Source organism: Passer domesticus, chromosome Z (assembly GCF_036417665.1).
Source record: "Passer domesticus isolate bPasDom1 chromosome Z, bPasDom1.hap1, whole genome shotgun sequence".
Taxonomy (NCBI): domain Eukaryota; kingdom Metazoa; phylum Chordata; class Aves; order Passeriformes; family Passeridae; genus Passer; species Passer domesticus.
The window spans coordinates 81686263-81711770 of NC_087512.1; the positions used below are offsets into that span (position 1 = coordinate 81686263).

The 25508-nt window shown below is 40.2% G+C and overlaps 1 protein-coding gene across 4 annotated transcripts in view; it reads left to right on the forward strand.

Annotated features, from left to right (window-relative positions):
• Positions 1–25508, forward strand: part of SSBP2 (single stranded DNA binding protein 2) — a 134552-nt gene that overhangs the window by 83191 nt on the left and 25853 nt on the right. Inside the window, exons 5-9 of one of the 4 annotated variants that reach the window (XM_064405131.1) lie at positions 7464–7553; positions 19742–19801; positions 21327–21393; positions 21572–21642; positions 23671–23762. In XM_064405131.1, the coding sequence (XP_064261201.1) occupies positions 7464–7553; positions 19742–19801; positions 21327–21393; positions 21572–21642; positions 23671–23762 (380 nt within the window). The remainder of the gene's footprint in view (positions 1–7463; positions 7554–19741; positions 19802–21326; positions 21394–21571; positions 21643–23670; positions 23763–25508) is intronic. The other 3 variants (XM_064405132.1, XM_064405133.1, XM_064405134.1) reach the window with 3 other exon arrangements.

A 25508-nucleotide genomic window follows, 5' to 3' on the forward strand; every position in this document is an offset into this window, starting at 1 on the left:
TTAGAGGTGTTAACTCTCTGTTCAACAAGTTACATTTATCCAAAGATAGATATTCAGCTAACATGAGAAAAATGAGATACTTTAGAGGCTAGCTTTCCATGAGTTTTAAATTTGTCCTATTTTTCTTCAAATGAACATGCACTTGTTAGGGAATTAAGTATTTATTCATCAGCACCTGCACACACAAGAAATACCACTGGTTTTAAAGCAATGAAATTCAGGCTAGAGACTCTAAAGTGTGCATTGTGTTATGTGTTATGTACCACTAATTCCAGTGATAATGGAGCTAATGTTCAAATAAAACCCCCAAATGGATGCTTCAGTAAGTCTATGAAAATGGGCTGTCAGAATTACAGTGTTGTGAAGTCACATGTTTTCACATTTTAGGCCAGAGGAATAATTTATGGAGGACACTCTTGGAAAGCAGAGATGTATCCATGGTTGGTATCTTAGTAAATGGTTATTAAAGGGGAATTTAATGACATGAAGGTCCAGAGAAGAACATGCGAATGTACAATTTTTCAGACCCTGGAGAGGCAGAAAAAAATTGTCATGATGAAGTAAATTCTGCAGTTAAGGTCCCTCTGAAGTAAAATTTATCTCTTTGTGCATATGACTTCTGCAGTCAGCTACATATGGAGACAAAAATCCATTTTGAATTGTGAGGGAATTACTGAGGGGGTTTTGGTGTATTTTCCTTTCTGAAGCTGTGCATATATTGCCAGCATTGCTGAATCACTCTCAGGCGACCTGAGGATAACCCCAAACCAGGCTACTTTGCATTTCATAATCAAATTTTAGTCTTTCAGCTCACAGCATATTTGTTCATTTGTTTCATAACTTGGAAAGGACAGAGAGATACAGAAAAACTTTCATCTTAATAATCACTATATTCCTAAAATGGAAAAGCACTTGACTCATGTGGAGTGCTGGGCCATAAGAACTGGGATACAATACTCTGGCAATCTTAAAATCTTTGGAAAATAAAGTGGGTTTAACAATTAGATTAATTAAATGATTAAAAGACACTGTGCCAACCACTTAATTGCTAGGGGAAGTCGGGGTATGAGATAGTCTTGTCATACTAGTCCAATTAGCACAATTGTACCAACCATGAATTATCTGTAGAGCATGGAAAAAAAATGGAAGAGCGTGTTGGGGAAGAAGGAGGAAAGGATGAGCAGCGATCATCCTCTTTGTGCAGCGTGGCAGGGAATATCTGGAATTTAAAAATCCAGCTGGAGACAGAACGTGTGGGGGCTGAGGCATTCCCTGAGTGAGGAGGAGCATGTTCCTGGGGCAGGCAGGGGTCAAACCCTGGTCTGTGATCCTGGAGGGAAGCAGGAGGAGAGCAGCGCGGGGAGCGTGCGGAGGATTCTGCGGCTGCCGAGCAAAGCTGGCTCAGTCTCCAGGGAGTCTGGAGGAGGGGTGTAAGTGTCACTTCTGGAAAAGAAGTCATTTTGTTGAAATATCACTGCAACTCGGCTCCAGGCTTCAACAGCAGCAGCGTTTTGTGTCCTCAAGTGGCTTTTGATGTTGGCAGCGCGGTGATTCCTGCTGGGGCTGACGGTGCTGCTGCAGCTCGGGAGGGTCCTGGGCTGGGACCATCACCCTGGACACACCTGGCTGGGAATCCACCTCAAATGAGTGCCCTCACCCTCACAGAAAGCAGGCTGAAAGCATTGTTTGAAGTGTCGTTTCTGAATGTTCATGATGGACTTCACTGGAATGGGGTGCCCAGGGAGGTGGGGAGTCACCATCCCTGGAGGAGTGTGATGGGGAAGTGTTAGGTCACAGCTGGGACTTGATGGCTCAGAGATCTTTTCCAACCTGGCTTATTCTGTGATTCTCCAGCTGGGGAAAGTTGGGTATTCTGCTTTTCAGTACAGGTCTGTTTTGGAAAAAAAGTATAACCCAAAAGAATGGGCAGAAATTCAAAAGAATGTCATAGGTTTATTTCCATATCTACAACACAAATTACTCTTGCACCTTTTTGTCAGTGAACAGTTCACTGATACCTATTCAGACTACTGATTTTATTAACTTCCGGGTAATAATGAAGGTTTCTTTTAAATAACTTTTCTTTATAACCATAATTTTGAGAAAACCTTTTCTGGAAGTTATGTTCTAAATAATCCAAGAAGCAGCAGCTGAGAGACAGGATGAAAATTCTCTCTTTTAACAGGAATTTGAAGTCCTTTTATTCACTGATAACAAAGCTTTCCTCAAAATTAATTTATATTCCAACCTGGTAGCCAGTTTTTAGCACTGTAATGACACTTTTTTTGTCTCAGCTAAGCATGATGAAATCCCCAGACTGGGCACTGGGATAGAAACTGTGATCCCACTTCAGATATTTGCTGGAGTGAGGTGGGTTTGGGGCTAGAATTATTTCATGGGGAAGAAGGATGAATGAAGAAGAAGGTAAAGTCTCAGAGGGCACCTTCATCATCATCATCATCATCATCATCATCATCATCATCATCATCATCAGTCATCATCATTAACAACAGATCTGCCCTTCCCTAACTGACCATGTCTGCTGGTGCAACCCTTTTGGTGTTTCCAAGAAAAAGGGTCAAATGTGGGTTTTTTTAATCTACACTGATGGCATCATTATTTTTATTATTCTTTATTAGCCATAAATGAGATGGAATGGAGAGAAATAAAATAGCAGAATGCACATGAAACCATAGGGAGCTGGGATTGGAGGAAAACTGAGAAGTTGCAAGGAATGACCTTCCACAATTACAGTTCTCAGACTTGTGTGGTCATGTGAATGCCTCCCTGTTACACAGCAGAAATTAAGCAGTTTAGACAAATATATATCAGTGGAGCTACGCCAGGGTTTAATTAGGTCTCATGATCCAGATCTTTCGAATTACCCACCTCTTTCAGTGTGATGAATCCACCTTTTTTGGGCATGACCTTCCAACTGTGTTGAGTAAACCAAGGCTGCTCAGTCTGTGGGTTTTGGCCTCTTGGTGTACAGCCACATGTTCAAAGGCCTTGTAAAATGCAGAGAGACTTATTTAAAGTATTTGAAATGTTATTTATTTTGTTGTTCAGAGTGATGAGTAGTTTTATGTTCCGTCTTGAAGAAAGCAGGGAGGTTGCTAGTGGTTAATCACTGTAGTTCCTTTAATACTTCTTTATTTTGTGATGGTTGCAAAGAGGGAAGGTCTGTTACAGGAACCAGCTGGTGTCTTAGAAAGACTTGGTAAATTACAAGTTGAAGTGTTTACAAAAGGAAATTTGGTATTTTTTATGGTATTGGCTGCAGTATGCCTGACACTTCAAAGCTATCAATGACCAGAAATTAAACATGTAGTAATATGACTGGAAACAGTAATCATCCATCATTTGCTCTTCCAGAAAAAAAACCCAGCAACCTACGACTACATTTAAATCCCTTACTTCCCATAATTTCCTAAGTTAATGTACCAAATATTTATCCCCTGCCTCCAGAAAAGAAAAGGAGAAAAGGAAAAACAAAACAAAACAAAACAAAACAAACCCAAAACCAAACAGCAATTGTTTAGGTTTTGACATTTTCTGCTTTTCCTTCTGACTGTGCTGCTCTCACCAGCATTTCAAACTGGTTATGGTTTCCTGCATTGTCCTTCACATTCCACATTCACTGTTCAATTTGTTTCATTACCCCAATACCAGTGTACATAAAAATACCCTGAGATGTTGCTCCTTCATGCTCTACTTCAGCTGATTGTGTCTGTACCACCCGTGGCAGAATATCTTTGTCTGGAGATGCCATGCTTTGGTTGCTTGTATGAATATGAAAATATTACATTCCTAAATGATAAGAGTAGATTTAGGGCTGACATGGAGAAGGGTGAGGGGATGAGGGAACTCAGTGTCTAACATTTTTATTTGTAGGGTCCAACTCCTCCCCTCCATCATCAAGTAGATTACATCATTTCCCATCAGTGAGACTTCTTAAAAACAGAGCTCTCCCTTGAGTGGACAAATTTAGTAACATGTGGTAAACTTTGGATTAAAATAAGGAAGTTTTAGTGTAAGCAAAATACCTGAAATTGAATGTCGTGGTGAAAGAAAGAGCCAGGTGAGGATTTTTATAAAGTCAAGTAATTTCTTTGTAGCACTATTTGGTTCCAAGTGAAACTCTTCCCTCATCAGCCACTTCTTGGGATGGCCTCCAAAAATGAGCACTGCAGGTTTATCTCTGGATTTTTATGCTTCAGAACATGTACTAGTAGAAGAGCTAAAATATTTTTCTTTACCTTTTATTTACTTTGGGATTTCTTTATTATAAAACCTATCCTAAACCTTAGCTAGTTTTATTAGTTACTACAGTAATCTATTTTTGCGTTGCCAAGAGTAGCTTGGGTAGAGAAGGAATGACCATAATAACTTTCACTCAAGTACAGTTTTAATTAATAATTGTAAATTATTATAAATTCATTAGTATAAATTCATTATTTTAGCTACAAAAGCAAATACAGATTTCCATTTTTAAGGAGGTAAGCTACTGTGCAAGGAGTTTATACCATCTAAATTTTCCGATTTCATCTTTTTATGAAAAGCAGGGAAAGCAATTTGCAAATATTTAAAATGTCAAACTAATGGAAGTATAAATGATGAACATCTTGTAAGGCATGCAAAAGGAGGCCATGGTTTGCTATGGGACTGTGGAAAAAGAATGAATAATTCATCAGGATAGAATAAATAAGAATATTTCCATGCAGCAGTTGCAGGTTTGTTTATTGATCTACCTGGTAGAAGTTCTTAAAAGATTCATTATTTAGCACAAGCTAGAAAATGTAATATACCCAAAACACTGAAAATACTTTATTTCTGGCTCTGGGACTTCATTGCCCATCAGGGAAGAAAATCCCAAACAAACATGAAAACAGAAAAAAAACCCTAGTGCATTGCATAATGAAGGGTAGAAATGGAGGTTCCTGTAACACCTGAGAGAGTAACTGCAGAATTCTGAGGGTTATGGAATGGCACTGCAGCTGCCAGAAGCACTGCCCAGGTGGTGGGGCCTGGGGCTGCCTCCCAGCCTCAGACACTGAAAATCCACTAAACATCCACTAAACATCCACTGAAAATCAAACCCAGCACATCGAGTCCCTCCCTGCCAGTTCCTGGTGATTCACCAGGAACGGGGCTGGGTTCCTCTGGTGTCAGTGCCAGGGGAGATGTAGACACAGGGGGAAAACCCCACCTCTGTGAGACAATTATGAAAGTGTTATTTTTAGCTATATTTCCTACAAAGCCTTTTTAGGCCAGCAAATGGCTAACAGTTACAACTTCAATCCTTTTTTCCCTTCATTGTGGAATAGTCATTATTCCCCTCTCCCCCTCTATTTTTCAACTAAATTTGCTGGTGTTTTTTTTTAAAGAATATTTTTCAAAGTGGAGAAGAGCATGAGCTCTCAGCAGCAGGGTGCTGTACCCTTGAGGGAGCTCTTCATCCCAAGGGGCTGTTCCCTCCCCCGTGACCCCAAGGACCTGGCAGGGGACACATCCCATGGCCAGTGGCACGTGCCATGGCCAGTGAGGTGGCCCAGCCCAGGGCCTGAGGGATGATGGTGCTGAAATAAAACCCAGCAGTGCCCCTTTAATGGGCTGCTCCTCCTTGGTCAGGCACTGCAGCTCAGGCTCTTTGGGGCATTTGGAGATGCTCAGGCTTTTAACATCATTGATTTTCTCCCGTCAGTGGTGCTGCTGTTGTCATCCTTCATCCAGAAAACCTGTACCTGTGTTAGTGCATCCAACATGCTCCACTCAGACTGTGCCTCTCATGGGTTTATTGCACATTGATGCCTAAAGAGCTCATATTTCCTTAAAAAAAAAAAACCCAAGCAGCAACAAACCAATAGCTTTTCCCCCTGTTTTCCTTTGGAAATGGAGATGAGGCGAAAATAATTATTTGACATGAGTGGCAGTGGCTGGCAGAGCACCACCTTTTTTGGCCACAGCTTCCCTGGCTGTTCTGGCTGCTTTGTGGTGGCCTCTCCCTGCATGATTTGTGGTTATAATTCCAAAGGATTTGCTGCATCCAGCTCACCTGGCTGGCTTTTCCTGTCAGCTGCAATTCTACAGTGTTTCAGCATTGATCCTTGCATAGATCATACCTTTTATTAGAGGATTTTTTCACTAATCAAAGCCTTGCACTCATTTTGAAATCCAGCATCTTTTGCAGACTTTATATTTCAGTGATACATTCCAGACTTTTCCAAGGAACACTGAGCTTGGATGCTAAATATGTTACTGCTAGTTGCTCAGAACTTTAATTCTAAGATACAGCTTAAGCCATGAAGAAATCTGTGGTGATTAACTGAATGTTTTCTTTCTGCTTGGTTGAAAAAGGTCATCCCTCCTTTTGTGCCAGTTTTCAGATCTTTCCAGCTTTATTCTTTCCTTTCCTAGGTCTTGTGCCAAACACCTGGAAATACAATTTCCAGATCTGCATCTTTAGGGTATCGAGTGTGAGTGCACAATAAATAGAGTGATAATTTAATATCTGTGTGTTTTGCTGGGCAGGCTTTGGCAGGTCATTAGTAACCTGCCAGTGGCTGTGGGAGCATTCTGTGTGCTCCAGTACTTTCACCCAAGCTTTTAAGCATTTATAGGTGATTCAGCCTCACACTGCACAGAAACACATTGTAGGAAGGAAGAATGCTACAAATTAAAAGTAATTGAGGTTTCAACACATGACAACAGAAGCAGTTTGGCTTCTCTTTTCTGTGACAATCTCCTGCATGTAAATTGCCAGGAGCAATATTCTTTACTCGCTTATTCCAGCTGAAGGATTTGCAAAGGTAACTAATTTCATCCTCTGATTCACTCCTTAGAAATCCCTTTTTTCTTTTCCTTTCCAAAAACGTAACCTGAATTCTTCTAATTTGTCATGGTGGTTATTTTTGGGTTGGTAAAATCTTGAGCATTACCAGCAGAATCATGAGCATCCCTTCTTGTGCTGTTTATAACAGAGCCCTGTTTTGAAGCTTGTTGTTGTTCTGGAAAAATATTACAGGCTGCTGAAATTATCTTTAAAGTGCTTAGAAATTGCTGATAAAATGCATAAATTACTTTTTTTATGCTCTGTGTATATCCTTGTGCATGTGTGAGAGTGTTGATACACATAAGACAAGAAGTATGCAAGTTACATTCACATTGGTGCATGTAGAGACACTCAGATGCAACATTTTTTAAATTCAGTCAGGCTTTGTCTAATTGGCCTGTGCAATCTCTGGCACCCTTCCCCTCAAAATACATTTGTTATTTCAACAAATCGTGGTACTTGTATAGACAAAAGGCTCAACAATTTTAATTTACTTTCAGATGAAACAATGGCATAATGACATATCCAGAGAATTACTTTCTGCACTTTGGTCAGGTTTGGGGTTTTTTTGGGGGGAGTTTAATGCCTACCATGCAATGACAAAGGTTTATTCTCCCTTTGTTCTTTTCAGAGTGCTGCAGCAGCTCCCAGCCCAGTGCTAGGAAACATTCCCCCAGGAGATGGCATGCCAGTAGGTCCAGTACCACCGGGGTTTTTTCAGGTATTCAGAAAAAAAAATTATGATTACAGGAATTTTAGGATAGAAAATCCTCTGTAATACTGTTTGCAAGTCTGTAGAAAAGGTCCTGTTCTGAACTATGTCTCACTGTGTGGTGCAATATTTGAGAGTTTATTTTTAAGCAGAAGTGGACAGGTGGGAAGGAAGTGACCTGACTGACGAATATTTAATTTATGAAGTAGTAGAGCACAGAACAAGAAGTGGTGCCAGGTTTCTAGCAGAGATAGAAAATGCTTGAGTACAATATTAAAATATTTTCTTATGATAATATTCATAACATTCCATGGAGATTTTAAAGTTAGAACGTTGTTGGTTGTGTTCAGTGGGCCAGATTCCTGAGCTTGGGTGGGAATTCAGCCTGGGCAATGCAGAATGTCCCACTGAGCATTGCCCTGCACCTTGAAGATCTCAACCCCAGTGCCTAAAAAAGTTAAGTAAGGGATTTAGACCATTGCTGCTTCTGTTCAGGTTTGTCCTACATGGAGCTGAACACCCATTTAGCACTGAGGGTGGAAGAAATGACATTTTAGTGCAAACTCAGCGTGGTGTTTGTGACCTGAGGCTGCATTGCTCCCAGGCTGGGCTTGCATCTCCTCCTCACCAAAACTCAGTTGTTTTCCTCCACACTGGCAAACTGAGGCTTGATTTGTAGTCCATGAATGAAAAGACACTTGGAAGTGACGTGGAAAATATCTGGCTGCTGCTAGTCACAAAATTCTCGGGAGCTGGCAAAACTCATTAATTAATTTATTTCTGCTTTTAGTGCTTTGAGCAGCTGGTTAGGTAGGCTCTTTTGCACATAATTTTTGTTTTAATTTTTATATTATATCAATATTTCACTTTTTTTAACTTCAGCCTCCCACTTCAGTTGTGATGTCAGAGGAATTAACTTTTTTTGTTATTGTCTGATGACTACTGAGATGGGGAAGGGGCACAGATAGGACAAGTGTGTGAAGTACAGAGGAGAGAGTAACTATTTTAAAGGTTTTGCAGAAGGAGGATGTGGGAGTTTTGTTTTTAGAAGTGTGAATAGACTTCTAGCCACTCCAGATCTTTGAAGATGTAAGAAAGACAATCTGATAGAAAGTTGAGTGTGGGTAAAGTCTCATTGTATGCCAGTATCTGTCTGGAGTCTGACTTGAAGCCACAACATCATCCTGCTCTTTTTATGAGGCCTGAGAGTGAAAAGGGACATTTTCCAAGACATTATTAATTCTTGCTGTAGCTGTGTGCTTTAGAATACACATAAGCTTGGAAATCAGGTGGCAGTGGGTGCGTTAGGAGCAGTTTCAGCTAAGCCACAATCCAGAGGGTTCCATCCTAGTGAGAGGTGTGTGAGGCTGTGAGTGCAGACAGCCCTGCTGCTGCTGTGGGTGTTGTCAGGCAGCACTCGCTGCCAGGCTCTGAAACCTTCATCAGAGCTCAGCCTCACCAAGGTCAGCTCGCCCCAGGACAGGGAAACGTGCTGGCAGACAGAGCCTGCCTTGTGAGACTTGAAAATGGAGGGGCATCGTCTGTGCTGTGAAAGGCAGGTGAAATCACAGGCAACAAGGGGAAACTCATGGTGAAAACCTCCTCCTTCCTCCATGGTTGCTGCGAGACCTTTACCAGGCTGTTTCTCCATCCTCTCCTCTGTTCAGTTCCTCTGATCTCAGAGTAAAACAAACCACAGACAACAGGCTGATCCGTTTGAGAGCTGGCAACCCTCATTCTGTGGAGCTGAGACCTGCCCCTCACTCCCAGATCATGACAGCAAGCAATTTGTTCTCCAGTCAGTCCACATGGGCAGAGCAGGAGAGAGGTGCTTGTGTTTATATTTAGTGCACTGAGGCTTTGCTCCACAAAGGCCTGGTAACATTTTAATTCCTTTAGCCCGAAATGTATCTGGAAGGTCACCCTGGAATGGTGGGGGTGCCTGTTGTTGCTTTCAGGAGTTGTTTGGGTTGGGCTGAACTGAAGCTGCTGACAGCCAGCACCTGCCAGCTCTGCTTGCAGAACTCCGGGGTCACGGATGATTTAAAGTAATTTCTTCCCTCTTGCACTCATGTTTTGGGTGGATGCTGAGCACTGTCAGGGATATAAGCAAGGTGGGATCAATGAGTTCTTGTCAGAGCAGAGGAATGTCAGAGTCCAGGGAGGGAAATGTGCTGGGAGTGAAGAAACAGCAAGAGGCATTGCTGACCTCTAACATGATGTTTGAGACATTTATTGTTTTATGGAACAAAATACATATATTTATTTTTAAAAAATAATGCAGTCTGCTAATATAGTGTACCTCTACTACAGTGTAGTGGAGGTAGAGTAGTACAGGAGAATTGTTGTTTCTGAGACAGTATGTGGTAAAACTCTGCTCTTTGTAAAATGAGGTTTACTCATGCAGGCAGACCATTAGCACTGATGTTAATTAGCAACCTGTGGCACTTCATGCCTGATCTACAGAGGCAGAGGTTCTGCTACCAGCAGCTGAATTTGTCTTGTATCCCTCTGTAGTTGTACTTTAATACTTCAGTTCAGGTGAGGGGTGATGGTCACTGCAGTGCTCACTGTCCAGAAAAATGGTGCAGGGAAGGTGGTGGAGTTGTACACAGGTAATGTCATCAGATAAATGAGGTTTTGGGGTTTTGTTGTTTGTGGGTTTTTTCATTTTCAATGGAAATTGTGTGCAGTGTCAAAAGTGAAATTTGAAAAGTCAGTTTTTATGTGGAGTTAGCATGTGCCTCAGTTTCCTCCACTGGTCTGCTTGTGTTTGAATGTAATTTTTTGTCATATACATTTTGTCTTCATCTCCTCTCAGTCTGAGCAGCAGTGGGACTCTGGAAATAACTCTGTGTGAAACAGAAACTGAACCTGCTCTTGGTTCATTAGCAGCAGCAATTGAATGTGTGGGGCACAAGAGTTCTAGCATACAGGTCTCTTTAATTCTAAATAGTATAACCCAAACCCAGGCTGCTTTGGGCAACAGAACTAATGAAACCATACTAGATTGCTTAGAGGTGAGATGAACTTATTTATACATGTCTGAAATGCCCAACCAGCCTAGCCTGAGTCTGGAAATACCTCATCCCTTTCCAGCTTTCCCATCTGTAACATCCTGGACACGCAGCTAAGGTGTGAGGAAGGCACTTAGCTACTGTGATAATAAAATAAAGTCATGTGGGACATTTTCTGAGTAATTTTTAGACATTTTTAATCTATGCAATTTGTTAGTTTCTTGATATGTCCAGTCATGGATATCAGCGTGACCTGCTCTTTGTCCCATGTTCTGGAGCCCTCTCTGACCCTGACAAAGTAACTGGGCAACTGAAAGACTGAATAAGATCATAATAAATAATTACCTTTGTGTGTAACGTTAGTGGATGTATATAATGTCAGCAGCCACAGCTTTACACAAGGCTCTCACAAACTCATTTACTGTGAGTTAAATCTTCCACTTGTGATCAAAGGTTCAGGTCACAGAATTCAGAGACTTTCAGGTTTCCACATCCAGTCTTGCAGGTGCAACTGCTGCTCTTCAGGTACTGAGGACCATTTGCATCCTGCTCTTCACTGATATTTTAAGGCTGCTAAACAATTGGAGAGATGCTACATTTCTGTTTTTGCAGACAATTTATGTGATCCTTGTGGACAGTGCTGGTGTTAGTAAGAAAATGAGTAAGAATGAGAGGTCAGAGGGAAGTTTGGGAGCATGTGTTCATTAAGGTTTTTTGAGTTTTTAAACAGAATGTAAACTATTGATTTCACAGGATTTTTTTTTTTTTTGCCTTTTAGTTAAATTTCCAGTTTTGGCACTCCTAAATGCAGAGTTTAAAACAGATCAGTGTGGAATTGTTTGGAAGGTGCCTTAAAGCCACTTGTGTTCCAAACCCAGCCATGGGCAGGGTCACTGGTTCTCCCAAGTTACTGCCACCCAGCCCTGCCCAGAGTCTGACCCTGGCTGCTGCTTTTGCACTGCAATTAGGAGAAACACTTACATGTATGTTTAATTAAACCCCAGTTGTCCTCTGCTCCTCAACTTCGTGGCTGTCCAAAGGTTTGGCTGTGTGAAGATTCAGTGGCTTCAGGGGCACTCACCTGACAGACCCTGCTGGGAGTTGTAGGGGAAGCAGCTTGTTCTACAACTGACAGTTCATTTGTTTAATTTGGTAATTCTGTTAAAAGTCAAGTTCCAGCACTTGTCTGTACCTTTTCACACATAAGTGAAGCGCCCTTTCTTTTAAACACATTACTTTTTTTCGGCACATTTGTTAAAATCTCTTCCAGGGTTCAACTTACCACTGAACATTATTTCCGTGGTGCCTGTGTTTTCTAAAGGGCTTTTCAAGTGGTTGGCTTCGTTCACCAACTTCAGATCACCAGATAAACTTGGAATGGCATGGGAGAGAAGTGTCGACACCATGTTTGAAATACAAATGTTACATATTCCTCTTATATAAAAGGGGAAAAAAAAAAACCAGCCCAAACCCAGCCCTAGAAAATAATGTGAGCCTGTCTTGCCATCTAGTGGCAGCTGCTCATGCTCATTTTACCTCAATCCATACTATTTCCAGTATTATTTTTAGCCTTGTTTGCCATAGTAGAGCTGACCTAATGCTTTAGGAGAGCATTATTACAGTAAGGCACATGAGCAAAAAGGACTTTATTTTTCTGCCTAGCATTACTATATGAGATATAAATATATATCTCAAGTTGTAAAGTTAGGCAGGAAAATAAATATTAATGTGTATATAAATACATATACATATAAAAAACCATTTATGTTGGTTATATATTTTTATATAACAAATATAGGTCTACCATATGTAAATAAATATAAATCAAAGTTTATAACTTAGTTAAATGAGAATAAGCAAAGCCAGCAAATTAAAAAGTAGTAACATGCATCTTCTGCGTTTTGAAATAGAAATGGTGAAGTACTTACACATGAAAAGAAAATGGATTTGTAAGGCACAGTGTAAGGCTGTACAATATCTCTGTAATGCACTATTTCAGTTCATAGCTAATATTGACTGTATTTACAGTAAAGTCATGGCATGACACATTGTTAAAAAATAGAGTTTGTATTCCAGAACAAATAAATGCAACATTTGGTTACAGCACTTACAGGAAGGAAGACAAGGAAGGACGAATCCCCCAGCACCTATTTAAAGGCATTTCGGAGTGAATTGTCCACTGGGGTTGTTATTTGTGCAGGGAAAGAGGAATCCCTGTTCCAGCTGTGGAATGTCACAGCTGGAGCCAGAGGATGTGCTGTGCAGCACCTGTGTCTCTGTCAGACTAAAAACTTCCTGTTTCTTTTTGAGCCCCTCGGAACTCTTTCAGCTCTCCCCTTAACGCTCACACAGTCTCCTGGTTTTCCAGAGTTTTCCATGTTTTATCTCACTCCCTCCAGCAGCCACTCCTCGTTATCTGTCCCAGGATCCATCACCCCCTCCCAGTGCTGATCCTCCTCCTGTGTTCCCCATTTTGGCAGAAATTTTCTGTGAAACTGAGATAGTCACACACCATAACAGAAGGGCAGAATTAGCTGGATTTAGCACATGTTCACACTCAGCCTCAATTCCAGTGCAGCAGGTGGGGCAATTGAAGGGGAAGGAGTGAAAAGTTAAAAGATTCTGAGCAGGGCAGGTACAGGGAGGTGCCAGAAGCTTGAGAACCATCCTGAGTTGTGAAAACATGGTGATGGGAGAATGAAACATCACCAGGGCTGTACGTGCACCTTGCAAGCAAAGATAGCAGCTTTGGTAGCCTGGAGAAACCTTGAAAATAAGATTTTTAAGGGTATCTTTTCCCCTCTGAGTTTATATAATTCATGTTGATAGGAAGAACTTTATTGTATTTTTGGAATCTCTGTGGTTTGTCAATGCACCTACGCAAGAAGAGCAGCCTGGGAATACTCAAATTCAATAAATTATAGCTCTAATTCTTTGCAGAATTGGCATATGTGCATTTTTGTCCTCAAAAGTATACACTGCATTTTAAAATATTCACTTTTTTGAAACTATTTTGACTTGTTGTACTATGTGAGAGGGTATTATCATATAGAAAGATCTGTAAGTAGTTTGTGGTTTTCTCCTGTTTGGGTTCCTTTCCCTAAATACCAGCAATAAAGTAAACTTCTAAAAAGTGAAGTTATCCAGGATCTGCTGGCCTCAGTAATTCCACCTTGCAAAAGTTGTGGCAAATGCTTTTACTGCCCATAACTTCTGGAAGAAATTAAAACTGCTCAGCTTGAGGAATTAATAAGATGTTCCAAAGAATCAGCTGTGTATCATAACCACGTTTATCAGTCTGGGGGAAATGCTTTCAGTTATGTGTCTGGATGACGTCTAAGTTCTAACAATGAAGGGGTTTTTATTTTGAGGGCTTTTAAGGTGATACATCTTGGATGTTTTGGATTGTCATGTTTGAAATACTCTGTTTTCCCTTCCATCTGCATTTAATGCAGTTAATATTAAAACTATTTAACTGATTTAAAATTAATATAAGTAATACATCGTACAAAATTTGAATTTCTAAAAAAAATTAATTTAAGTATCATGTGCAGAACTTACCCACTTTCTCTCACAATTTTGAAATCTTGAGCTTCCGATAATAATTTTCTCCACAAAGGGACACATATGTAATGACAGTGCAATTTCTACAGATTATCTGGAAGCAGACCTGGCTTTCAGCATCTCAGACAAATGTTTACCTGGGCACCAAACATTTTGTTTGTGGCTTTTCTAGTTGGTTTTGTTTCATTCTTTCTTTTAAGTGTGGAATTGTTTTTTCATTTTTCCACACCAAACAAGGTGTGTGTTGCAGTGTCCTTCCACATGGTGTTCCTTGACCAGGGATAAAACATTAAATTTATTGGAAAAGCTGGTATTGCTGTAACTTGGAATTCAGGATGTGGAAGCAGCTCTTCAGTTTAGGAAAAAAAAAATTGCCCTTATTTTGAATTAAATCAGATCTCTTACTGTTGCTATTTGTAAGTTGTCAGTCTGCTCTTAGAAAACCATACATACAGGAATTATTTTTTAGGGATCTTTTTCTGAAACAGTAAAGACCTTGATCGTGGAAATGGATTTGTTCACCAGGAAAGGCCAGTGTGGAAAAAAATCCTCTCTCAATGCTGAGAATAACACATTTTTATGAAAATAACATAGATAAAATCAGCTGGTTTGGTTTGCCCTGGTAGACTGCAAGATGTGCAGTGTACAACCCAAATTTCATCCCTGAAATATTTCAGAACGAAATCATTTCGGGTTTAGTCCTGGTTAAAACTAAAATGTGTTAATAAAGAGTGTCCTGAAACTTGAGTGATTGTTACTGCTGAGGGAGATGCCACCAAAAAAATCACAGAGGAAACTAAAAAATAAAAAGCAATGAAATGAAAAATTACTTGCAGGGTGACTTGTGTAAATTAAGTTCACAGATATTTAATGGTTGCCAATGGTCCTCCTAAGAGGGCAAACCGTTTGGGAATGGGAGATGTAGGTGTAAAACAACTCCCGAGCATTTCCTAAAACACTGGAGTCTTAAAGAGATAACATATTATTTGTCCTTATAGCAAAATGAAATTGAAATGGCCAGCAGTCTTATTTGTTATCATTTGGATACTAATACTAATAATCATAACAATAAGTGATGCCAAACCTTTAGCCCAGACTAGAATTCAAAAACTAAAAAGGTGAAGATTAATTGTATTTTACACAGACTGTGTAACTTGGCAACTGATTTTTAAAAAGAGAGGAGAACAAAGATTTTTGGTTTGTTTCACTTGTGATCATTTAGAACTTTGACATAGATGGAAAGAATGGGTCATTTTCAGAATTACCAGAGAAAATGCGACCTTGTCTCTTGCAGCTTGAACTGTTTTCCAGTACTTGTACCTCAAGTAGCAGCACAATTAATTTAAGATCACTTGTAGTGTGTACAAATAAGATCTGTGGTTCCATTTTCAGCTGCTAGGATAAGTGGTGTTTACATTTGTGCTGTAGGTGGCTGAGTTATAAAAATCAATTATTGCTATTTTGGTCCTTCTCCACACCAAGAGTGAAGCTGCGTCTCACCATGTGATTTTTAATTTGTGGTCAATATATTTATGGTCAATTAAGTCTCAATAGGAATTTAAATATTCAGGATTACTTCTCTGGGCTGTGGATTATTGTAAATTTTACACATTTATGTGAGACAAAATGTGATTGATAAATGCAAAGGTATGAAAAAAAAACAGGATAAAAAATGTCAGTGCAAGAAACCTGTATCTGGAAGGAAGTGAATTACACTCCCAACTTTTGGAAGGGAAGTAAGAATAAGGAAACAATACATTTATTGAAGTATGTGATACTTAGTAGAACACCACTGTCTGAATTCCTTATTTCACCACTATGAGGTGGAAGTGAAAGCTGATCCACATCATATTTTATTAGAGTCTCCTGAACAACTGAAAAAGAGAGTAAGAACTGCAACACTGGCAGAGAAACATCTCAGCCTCTGTGCCTTTATGGCATCAGTGTCCTTCTGGATACTTTCTGTAAAATCACTTTTCCTGGCACCAAAATGTGGGCAGTGAGGCCGTTGTGCTTCAACATTGCTCTCTCAAACACTTTCCCACTGAGAAACTTGTTTTCTGTTGTGTTGAGAACCAGGACAAATAGGATTTTGGAAGGTTTTGATGTTGCCCAGCACACGCAACTCTCAGACCTGCATTAAACACACTGGTTATGAGATAACCTTTGCTGTCCCTGTGCACAGATGGATTATTCTTGAGCAGACAGATAACAAAAAAGTGCTGCAACTTCTGGCACCATCATTCAAGTGCCTGAACTTGCCTTTCTTTAAAGTACTTTTAACAATTCAACATTAAATGTTGCTATTAAAGCAGAAAGGTTATTAAATTTAACATTTCACATCCTGATTTTATTTTGTGTCATCTCTATTATTCTAGTATTCCAGTGCTTTTCTGCTTCTAGGTTTTTGGGCTTTTGTTTTTAAACCTTCACTGTAAGTTGGTAAATGTAAATATTATACAGTGACTACACAAAAGGTTTTTCCTTTCTTTCTTCTTTTTCACCCAGTTTAGTAGAAAGTTCTTTTTCCTTTGCTCTCAACTGCAGGATTGGCAGCCTTCAGGATACTTTTTATGATGTCAGATTAGTGAATTTATACCTGTGGGTAGGAATTACAATATATTGCTGTCAACAGATACTGGTGGCATCTTCATCTCAGCAGTGGCTTAGATCTGGCTTGCTTGCCTGTTTTTTGTTTTATTCACTTTTGGGGGTTTTTTGGGGGTTTTTTATTGTTTTGTTTTGGGGTTTTTTTTTGGTTGGTGGGTTGGTTGGTTTTTGCTTGGTTATTTGGGTTTGGTTGGGATTTGTCATGAGTTTGGGAGTTTTCCCCTGTGTTTTTGTGGTTGCTTGTTTGGTTTTGCCTTGTGTTTTAGTTTTCATTCTGAGGGATTTTGCAGGAGGTTTTGGTTTTGTTTGTGTAGGTTTGTTTTTTAATTGGGTCGAGTCTTTTATGTGTCCTTTGTTTTGTTTTGCTTTGTGTTGTTTGTTCGGTTGCTTGGGTTTTGCTGGGTTTTTTTGTTTGGTTAGGAATTTTTATTTGGGGTTTTGGAGGGTTTGTTGGTTTCTTTGGGAGGGTTGTTTGTCTTCAGGGGTTTTTGTTCTGTTTGTTGTTGGTTTGTTTGTTTGTTTGTTTACTTGTTTTGGAGTGTTTTCTTCTGCTTTTCCTAACACCTTATTGTGTCTGCCAGTCCTTGAACTCCTTTGGAGAGGTTGGTTTTAGTCCCTCTGTCTTCTGACTACCCCACAGCTGAAGTTACCTGCTGCATCATTGAGTATTTTTCAAGCTTACCTCCAAGACAAATAAAGAGTCTGTCTTCCTGAAAATTCAGTGTGAGCATCCATTTAAGGTGCATTTAAAATGCTGAATGTTAGGCTGAGACAATAGGCAGAAATGTCCAAGTCTTCAGCATGCAAACTTTTTATTTTCACCTTCAGAAACAAGATCTGAGTGACCAGTTCAAGGTCTGTGGGCACTGGTTTTAATTTAGCCCCAGTATTCTGAGCCCAGTAAGTTCAGGAGTGTTGGTGCTGCAGGGGAAGGGGAAGAAGAAGTTGCCAAGAATTGAGGAGAGAGGGATGCCTGCTGTAAGAAGTGGAAGCCCAGAGTGGTTCCTCCCTCATGGACATTCCAGCAACTCCTAATAAAAAAAAAGAATAGGAAATTAAAGTAAAACGAGTTCAGAGACTAGTGCCAGGTGTTCTGGAAATTTCAAGGGAAGTGGTGAATAAACACATGGCACAAAGTTTCTGCTGCTTGAGTTTGTGTCTGTCAGAATCAGGTGCTAAGTAAAGTGTGTGGGGACTTTAAAACCACCCCACTGTCACGAAAAGCTGAGAGTATTTAATAGATTTTCATCAAAATGTTGGACAGAATTTCTTTGTTGTCCTGAAACATCATGGTGGAACCTTTTTGTGGACAAACAATATATGCAATATATTGGTAGTGGAGAGGGAGAGGTTGAGTCACTGACACAAAAATGAGAATATTTAGGGTTGCAATGGTAACATTTTTGTGGTAAACCAAACCATAGGAACTACTTGAAATCTGCTTGTCACTGATTGCAGTTCTGCCTGGGTGTGAGTGGAATACATAGATACATGAATATTTACAGTATATAATCCTTGTAAACTTGGAAGGAGTAGGTTTTTTATTACTATTGCATATTAGTAGGCTGGTTCTGCTCTTTAAACATGGCTGAATTCAGACACAATTCAGGTTTCCCTTTTTCTGAGCTGCACACTGTAAATAAAGTTGGTTTCATTTGCTGGAAGAGAAAAGTCAAACCCAGGGTCCTCACTGGAGTGGCTGCACTCAGTGGACCTCTGTGGAAATGGTTGAAATTCTAATTTCCTGACACTTCTACTGTTTCATGAGGGCCTCGTCACATGCACAGCCCTTTCTTTTTCTTATCAGAGGTTCTCACCATCAGAGAATGCACAAAGGAGCCTCCCTCTTCTACAGCACATCATTTCAAGTATCTTTTTATTAATCTATTCACAATTGTTATTGAACTTTCTTCTCCAGTTTGTAAACCCTCTGTACTTTAAATTGCTTTCTAGCACTACTTTGAGAGTGTGTTTATGTAGGTTACATTATTTCAGCTTTCATCTGATTCCAGGATGTGAAAGGTTTCATTAATTTATTGATGTAAGATCATAGGAAAAGTTCCAGTAGTAGTTATTGGTAAAATAATTGCAGTTTCTCTGCTAGCTGTTGCTAGTCTAAATCAGTCTTTTTGTCCCTGTGCTCAGACACAGCATACTTTTATCTCTTCATTTTCTTCTGGAGCTGTAGGTACTCCTGCTTGCCAAAGCCATCCTCTTCATCTTCTGTTTAGTCAGATATTTGTGCCTTTTTCCTGTAGATTTGCCACTCATCGTTTTATATTTCCAGGCTATTGCCACACTTTGGGGTGGATTGAGCTGAGAAGTTAACTGTTTTTGCTGCCAGTACCACTCGATTATTTGTGGGCTGTGAGGTAGCTCTGAGGTAGCCAAGAGCCAGCAGAACCTCTCAAGGTGTGGATGGTGTGCCAAATTTGGGTGTAAATTCAGGTGTGAGAGAGGAGATTCAGTGTGTGAGCAGGGAGGGATGGCAGGAGTGCAGCACTGAATTGACATGGCAACTGGAACCAGCAAAATTCTAAATGTTTGCATCATGAACTGGGAATCTGTGTCTCCACAGGTTAAATTTTGTGTTGGTTTTCGCTGTATGATGAAGTGGATGAAAAGTATTTGTGAATTATTTTGATCTTCCTTACCTCTGAATTCTCCAAAGAACACTTTTGTTTTCTATTCCAAAATTCCTATCTTTTCCCCTTTCTCCAGTGGAAAGTACAGATGTCTGATTATGGTTTATTCTTCACTATTAACGCTTTAAGTTTTTTATATTCTGCACTTGAAATTGCTGAAACAAATTGTTAAATAATTTATCCTGATAGATGAGTTGGTTGAGAATCTCTGAATTTCTGTAATACTGCTAAACATTGTGGGACAATGTCCAGAGCTCTTGTGGGAGGGCTCAGGCTGGATGGGTGTGAGCATGGCAGTGGTACAGGGTGGGATTTACAGGGTGAGTGGGATTATTCAGCAGTGCTTCTTTCTCTCCTGCAGCCTTTCATGTCCCCCCGGTACCCTGGAGGTCCAAGGCCACCTCTCAGAATACCCAACCAGGTAAGGCTGATCCCTGCTCTGCTGCACACACATATTATATTTATTCCACTGTAAATATGGGGAATATTGGTCTCATGAAGTGCTCCTCCAGACACTCAGAACTTTCTAAAAGCACTGATTTCCCAATTTTCTCTCATCTCCATCTAAGGATGTGCAATGCCAGCGAGACAAGGATGAGTAATGAGCTGCTGTTCGTCAGCAGGGACCTTTCCTGGCCCATCTGTGAGAAGAGGGTTCTGGAAGGAGAGAACATTTGTGTTTTCAAGTTCTCCACAGTGCAGATAGAGGAGGAGAAAGAGTTGTCAGCAGATGAAAAGTTAAAGACAAGCAGACAGAAAAACATCAGTGGAGCTCTGAGAGGAAAACTAGGTCATTTACAATATTGGGAAAGGTAGGAAGGATAAATGGAACAGGTAGTGTGGTTCAACTTTGGTTTCCAGGACTGCCTCTCCATTGTCACGCTACACCCCAGCCTCATTTCTGGCTATTTTTTATATTTGTGTAGCTCAGTTTCCACTAATTTGTCATTACGTTTGACACACTGTCACCAGAAGTTAGGAAAACTGAATTTCAGTGAGATGGATGTGCCAGGTGGCAAGACTTGTCCAGGTGTTGGGATCAGGTAAAGGTACCTGTACCAGGGCTGCTTTCTCACCAGGGCACTGGGGTACTTAATTAACCTTGATGAAGTGATCACCTCTGCAGTGCCATTAGTACTGCACTTAATATCTGATAACATTTTACTGCTGTAACTCAGTTCACTCCTGATTTTTGCAATTCCCAATACTATTTTAGCCAGAGGTGTCTGAGCCCCTGAGCCAAGGGTTTGGGTTTCACACCCTCTGTGCCTGAGCTCAGTGAATCCTGGCAGGTGGGATGTGGTGGCTGGAGGTGCTGCCAGCCTGCAGGTTTGGTTTCACAAATGTTTTTTTCTGCACACAGGGTGGAAGATAATCACATAATCCCAGTGAACTGCAGCTCTTGCTGCATTCACATTATGACAAGTTCATTAATTGCTGCTTTAGCAGCACTGACATTACTCAGGAGATGGCATGGAAGCAGTAAACTGTTGTGGTGCATATTTAAGGCCCAAATTTTGATTAGGTGGTAGTTTGGTCCTGGGGTTGTGGAAAGGGTCCCTGTCCATGGCAGAGGGGTTGGAAGGAGATGAGCTTCAAGGTCCCTTCCAACCCAAACCATTCTGACATTCTGCTCACTCAGGATACATTTCTGCTGAAAATGTGATGGTGCTTTGAAATGCTAAATAGCACCTCATGGATCAGCTACAAAGATCCATTCATAAATGTGTTTTTCTACTTGACCCAGCTGCAGGTAAAGTCCTGTAAAAATGAGCTTTAAACCTAATTCAGTAAACCCAGAGGGCAGATTAATGTGGGAATTTAAAAGCACATTAACTCCTGACTCAGAGGAAACATCCAGGAGTTAGGAATGAAACGTGTGTGCTGTGTCTTTAACATGAATTTCAACCACTCAGTGGTTTTTTGCTGTGTTTTGCCTCCCTCAGGCCCTCGGAGGTGTCCCAGGGAGTCAGCCCCTCCTGCCCAGCGGGATGGACCCCACACGGCAGCAGGGTGAGTGTGGCTGTCCTCACAGACTGGCACCTTTCTTCCTGCAGATCATCAGGCTTTCCTGTTAATTACAAAGAGATGGTTCATTAAAAGTAGCTGTGCAAGGTGATTGTGCCTTGCATAATTAAATCAGTTGTGTATTGCATATATAAATATAATGTGTTTTATATTTTGTTTGCAGGTCATCCAAACATGGGTGGGCCAATGCAGAGGATGACTCCTCCAAGGGGAATGGTGCCATTAGGACCACAGGTATTTCCCACAGAGGGGCTATCCTTAGTGACAGGCCTATACTTAGTCTATATTCTGTGTCTTTGCTTAGCTTGGAGATTCCCAGGACTTGTTTTTATAATCTCTTTTATAAAGTAAACTTCCTGTTTTACAGAAAAAAAAAAGTTCTAAATTGCAGCTGTACAAAATTGAAATGAAAAATCTGTCACTTTCATTAATATTTTGGATTAAAAGAAGAATCCCTTCACTTGCTTTCTTTAGAAAAGTTGTTGTAATCAAAGACTGACACTGGCAAGGCAGACCAGGAGTGGAGTAGGTGTTTCCTCCTCCTCCTCACTCATTATGCTGTTTAGGAGGAAAATATTAATACCCTCTAACTTTGCAAAAAATATCTCTCCAAATTCTGCAAACTTTTTCTCTCATCCACTGTTGATCTAAATTTTGACACATACAGCAAAGATTTTAGTGTAAAGTGACATCTCCAGGCTGCCATTTGTCCCCATGTGCACCCTGAGCATCTCTGGCTGTGTCCAGAAGGACAAGCAGGGGACAGACAGTCCTGCTGCACCCTGGAACACAAATCCAGGAGGCTCCTCTGTGTTTTTCCAGCCCTGGAGTCAGCAGCACGTGGGTGGTGGTGTTCCTCACTGGTGCTGCCAGTGTTTTGTTTCACAGTGTGCTTGTTGTGCCCACACTGTGCATTTTTGCTTCCCCGTTTCACATAATCTCCCTGGTGGCTTCTTGTTTGAATAACAACTAAATTCTGAATTATTGAATAGCTTTGCCTTCCAAGTCTGTTCACAAATGTCTGTACAGTTTTGGGTCTTCCTGCTACAAGCCCGTTGTGCACTTCTTCACAATATCTGCTGAGCGACCAGCAAAGCATCTACAAGTATAAAATGAAATATATTTGCTATTTTTTATGTAGCCTGGAAATGTATTTACCATTTTTTGGAGGTAGAAACTCTGCTGTGCTGCCATATGAGATTGAGCTGATCCTTTATGCAGCACCATTAGTCACACAGCAGGCAAATCTCATGCCACTTTTTGTGAGGACAATTTTTCTATTTTTGCTGTAATTTAAGATCCACTGTTTTTGTATGTGTCTTCTTTTTTGTGCTCAACATCCTATCCTTAAATTTCAAAATTTAAGCACACAAAATTTAAGTTCACAAATCACTCCATAATTGGATCACCAAATACTCTGCAGAGAGCATCACTGCACTGAAAGGACACCTGTATGGGTGGCAGTGCTGTTATTTAGGGCAAAGGACTAAATCTGCTCAGGATTACTAGTAATCACAGGTGGGAGATCGTCAGGCAAGACAGATTGTTCTGCTTCTATTCCACTGAATACAAATAGGTGTAATTTATATTTTTGTGTAAGTAGTGCAGTCAAACTGTGGTCATGATATCAGCACATAAACTCACATTTTGTGGGCTTTGCGAATGTAATTTGTTAGCATTGCTAGGACATTATTTACCATATTAAATACTCTTCATTTTGCATTTTAAAGACCTGGGGTAGTGAAAAGTGTCTCTGCCCAGGCAGGGATGACACTGGATAGACTTTAAGGTCCCATCCTGGGATTCTGTGATTTGTTAGAATTGAATCATGGAAAGAGAAATGTAATGTTACAGTAGAAAGTTATATCATGTGGTTTAATGTTATAGAAATGTAATGAAATCTAGGTAGAAATAATAGCATTTGATATCTCAGAATCTTAGTAGGGGGTGCTGATATTGAATTGCTTTGGTTTAGAAGTGGAATTCATTATAAAACCTGACCCTTGCTGGCCATTAACTTGAGCTCAATATGTGTAAATAGTATAATTCCCCCTGAAACCATGTTAACCATCCTTAGCCAATTTCTGATGTTTGTATTGTTCCTCCCTGGGGGTAATGATCCCAGTTTTTAGTCAGCAGTCAGGGAATCCTGAAAGCATGAATGGCATGGCCTGTCCTGGCAGCAGTTGCACAGGGATGTCATTAACCTGCTGTCCTTTCTTTCCCCCTCCTCTTTGGTTTTGTTTTTTTGTTTTGTGGTAGTCTGACCCTTGGTTGTCGTTGCAGAACTATGGAGGTGCCATGAGACCCCCCCTGAACGCTTTAGGCGGCCCGGGGATGCCTGGGATGAACATGTAAGCACAACACAAATCCTACTGTACCTAGGAAATGCACTGTTGCATTGCAGAAGGAGCAGTTGGGACAGACAAGGCAAGGAGGGCATGCCTTGGTGGCCAATAAATGCAATTTTAAGAAACTGAACCCACAGTCTAGCAGGAGCCTTGGCTGTCCTAACAAGTCTGTACAAATAGATTTTTTCACAGATCAAACTTCAAATACTGGGAATATTCTGTTAATGGAATCACTGATATATCCTTCTGTGCATTTTAAAAAATGACATTATTTATGTTTCTACTTACTAAATATCTTGTGAGGAATGGTTTTTCTCAGCAAAATAATTCAGTACTTAATTGTAGCAAAATATCCTTTGTCTAGAACTATTTATAAGAAAAAGAAAGACACTATTGATTTGAAAGTCTTCCTCAACTGCAGTTCTTATTTCCTTAAATGCATTTATTTCCAGTCTAAACAGATAGAGGAGCTTTACAGATAGGAATGTATTTTTGTCAGTTTTTCTATGTATTTCTGGTCTGGAAAATTGTCTGGTAGAAATGAATATAATCTGGGTTCAGATTTATTCTAAATGTGAATGTAGCCATGGCAGAGTGTTGCACCTTGTATCCGTAAAGACACCCCCCATTTCAAATGGTATAAGTACTTCAGATGTCACATTAAGGAAGCAGTAAACATTTATTTATGTAATAGATACCCATTTTTGCTCTAGTTTTTATAGGAAACATAAATAAGAAATTATAATTTTCATTTCAAGTAAAAAGTTCCCACTCCTGAAGAAGTCAAAGAAGTACAGAAATATATTATATAATTTTGAAAAATCCACCATACCTCTAATGGGTTTGGATTTCCAGACATACATGGAATCTTAAAGTAAATAAATTAAAATCTGAAGGTGTGTGTTGCTCTATCATATACATCACATGTGGGGATTTAAGACAATTCCAGGAGCCTTCCTGAGGGTAGGCATTTATGCTTTTCAATTAAGTTGATGTGGAAAAAATATTTAGGCATTTGAAATTCAGTGTGAGTGAAGTATAGGCACTGTAGAGGTTTTCCTCAGCAGAAGACTGTACGGAGAAATGGAAATTAACTTTCCAGGAGTAAAATTGGGGGATAGAGAAGATATTTTGAAACTATTTATTCACATAAAGGAGAGATTCTGCAGGAAAAAATAAGAAAAAAGTTTTCTGTATGACAAAAAGATTTCCTGGCCTACCAGAAAGAGAGAAGAAGGATCAAGGTGCTTATATTGTTGCTTTTTATAAACACATTTTATCAAATGGTTGCTCTGAGTTGGGATTCTTTGAGTTGTATTTTCAGGACATGAGGGTGCTTTCCTGCTGTAAATTTAGTGTTGTTTCTGAAATTGTCTCCAGACTCAGGGCTGGCATTTGAAATTCAGTGTGAGGATGGACCCAAATGTGCTCCCCTCACCCTTCACCCACTGCGGGTCAGCTGGGGAAATCACATTTCAGCTGCACATAAGGATGTCCCTTCCTAATGAGTGTTTTCTTTACATGACAGTTTTCCACTGCTCTGTTCCTCATTTTCCTGGGCTTTTTGGCAGTGCCAAGTGCAGGAATGTGTGCTCCACAGCAACAGCTGCCGTTTAAAATCCAGCTTTTCCTCCTTGGAATGCAAAGGGAAGCTGCTTTGGTGAAGAGCAGACTATCTGCCACATAAAATATTACCATTTTTTTGGGTGGGAAATTGTCCTTTGTGGTCAGAAAGGCAGCCTGAGGGCT